Source organism: Sinocyclocheilus anshuiensis, unplaced genomic scaffold, assembly GCF_001515605.1.
Source record: "Sinocyclocheilus anshuiensis isolate Anshui unplaced genomic scaffold, SAMN03320099.WGS_v1.1 scaffold726, whole genome shotgun sequence".
Taxonomy (NCBI): domain Eukaryota; kingdom Metazoa; phylum Chordata; class Actinopteri; order Cypriniformes; family Cyprinidae; genus Sinocyclocheilus; species Sinocyclocheilus anshuiensis.
The window spans coordinates 114,826-115,528 of NW_015542365.1; the positions used below are offsets into that span (position 1 = coordinate 114,826).

General features: G+C 46.1%; 1 protein-coding gene across 7 annotated transcripts in view; it reads right to left on the minus strand.

Moving 5' to 3' along the window:
- LOC107692092 (alpha-N-acetylgalactosaminide alpha-2,6-sialyltransferase 1-like) overlaps nt 1-703 on the minus strand; it is a 13,017-nt gene that overhangs the window by 8,344 nt on the left and 3,970 nt on the right. For all 7 annotated transcript variants that reach the window (XM_016490996.1, XM_016490995.1, XM_016490992.1 and 4 more), the window contains 2 exons: nt 475-613; nt 289-392 (listed from right to left, as the gene is read on the minus strand). In XM_016490996.1, the coding sequence (XP_016346482.1) occupies nt 289-392; nt 475-613 (243 nt within the window). The remainder of the gene's footprint in view (nt 1-288; nt 393-474; nt 614-703) is intronic.

The window sequence follows — 703 nt, forward strand, 5'->3', positions numbered from 1 at the left end:
CAGAACCGTGCTTCACTGAAAGATACGCATGACAATCGCAGCTTCTGTCGAATCGCGATCTCGATTCCATTTCGATTGATCGTGCAGCCCTATGCGGCCGCACCGGGCCCTGCGAACGGACCGATGGGGAACCCCCCCCGGATTGCAAACGGACCAAGGGGGGGTCCTGCTCCCTACCTCGCACCGGGCCCCGCGTCAGCTAAGGACGCCCTGGGCTGTATATTTTGCACTACTGGTTTATGATAACAAATACTGATTGATAATTTATTTTCTGTTAGAATGACTTACGTTCGTCCACGATATGCTCCTGAGGGTATTTTTCTATTCTTCATAAGGGACTCAAGAAAGTTGTAGTCTCTTAGACCCTCAGGGATTAGACCATATTTAATATCCTTCAACAAAAAAAGACAAAAAACTATGAGAGGTTCAGCCAAAGCAGCCCACATATAAGAACAAGTGATAGTTTAGACACACCTTGTCAGTAGGAATCTGTTTGAAACCTCTCTTTTTGTGTAACATGAGGGACTGGATTAAGGAATGTGCTGTGTGCACATAAACGGACGTCCTTTTCCCAACATCCTCCTCGTGTCCTGCTATAATGGCTGCATTCACCCTAGCAGAAACAAACATGTGATTAAAGGGATAGTTCACCCAAAATGAAAATCACCCCATGATTTACTCACCTTCAAGCCATCCTAGGTGT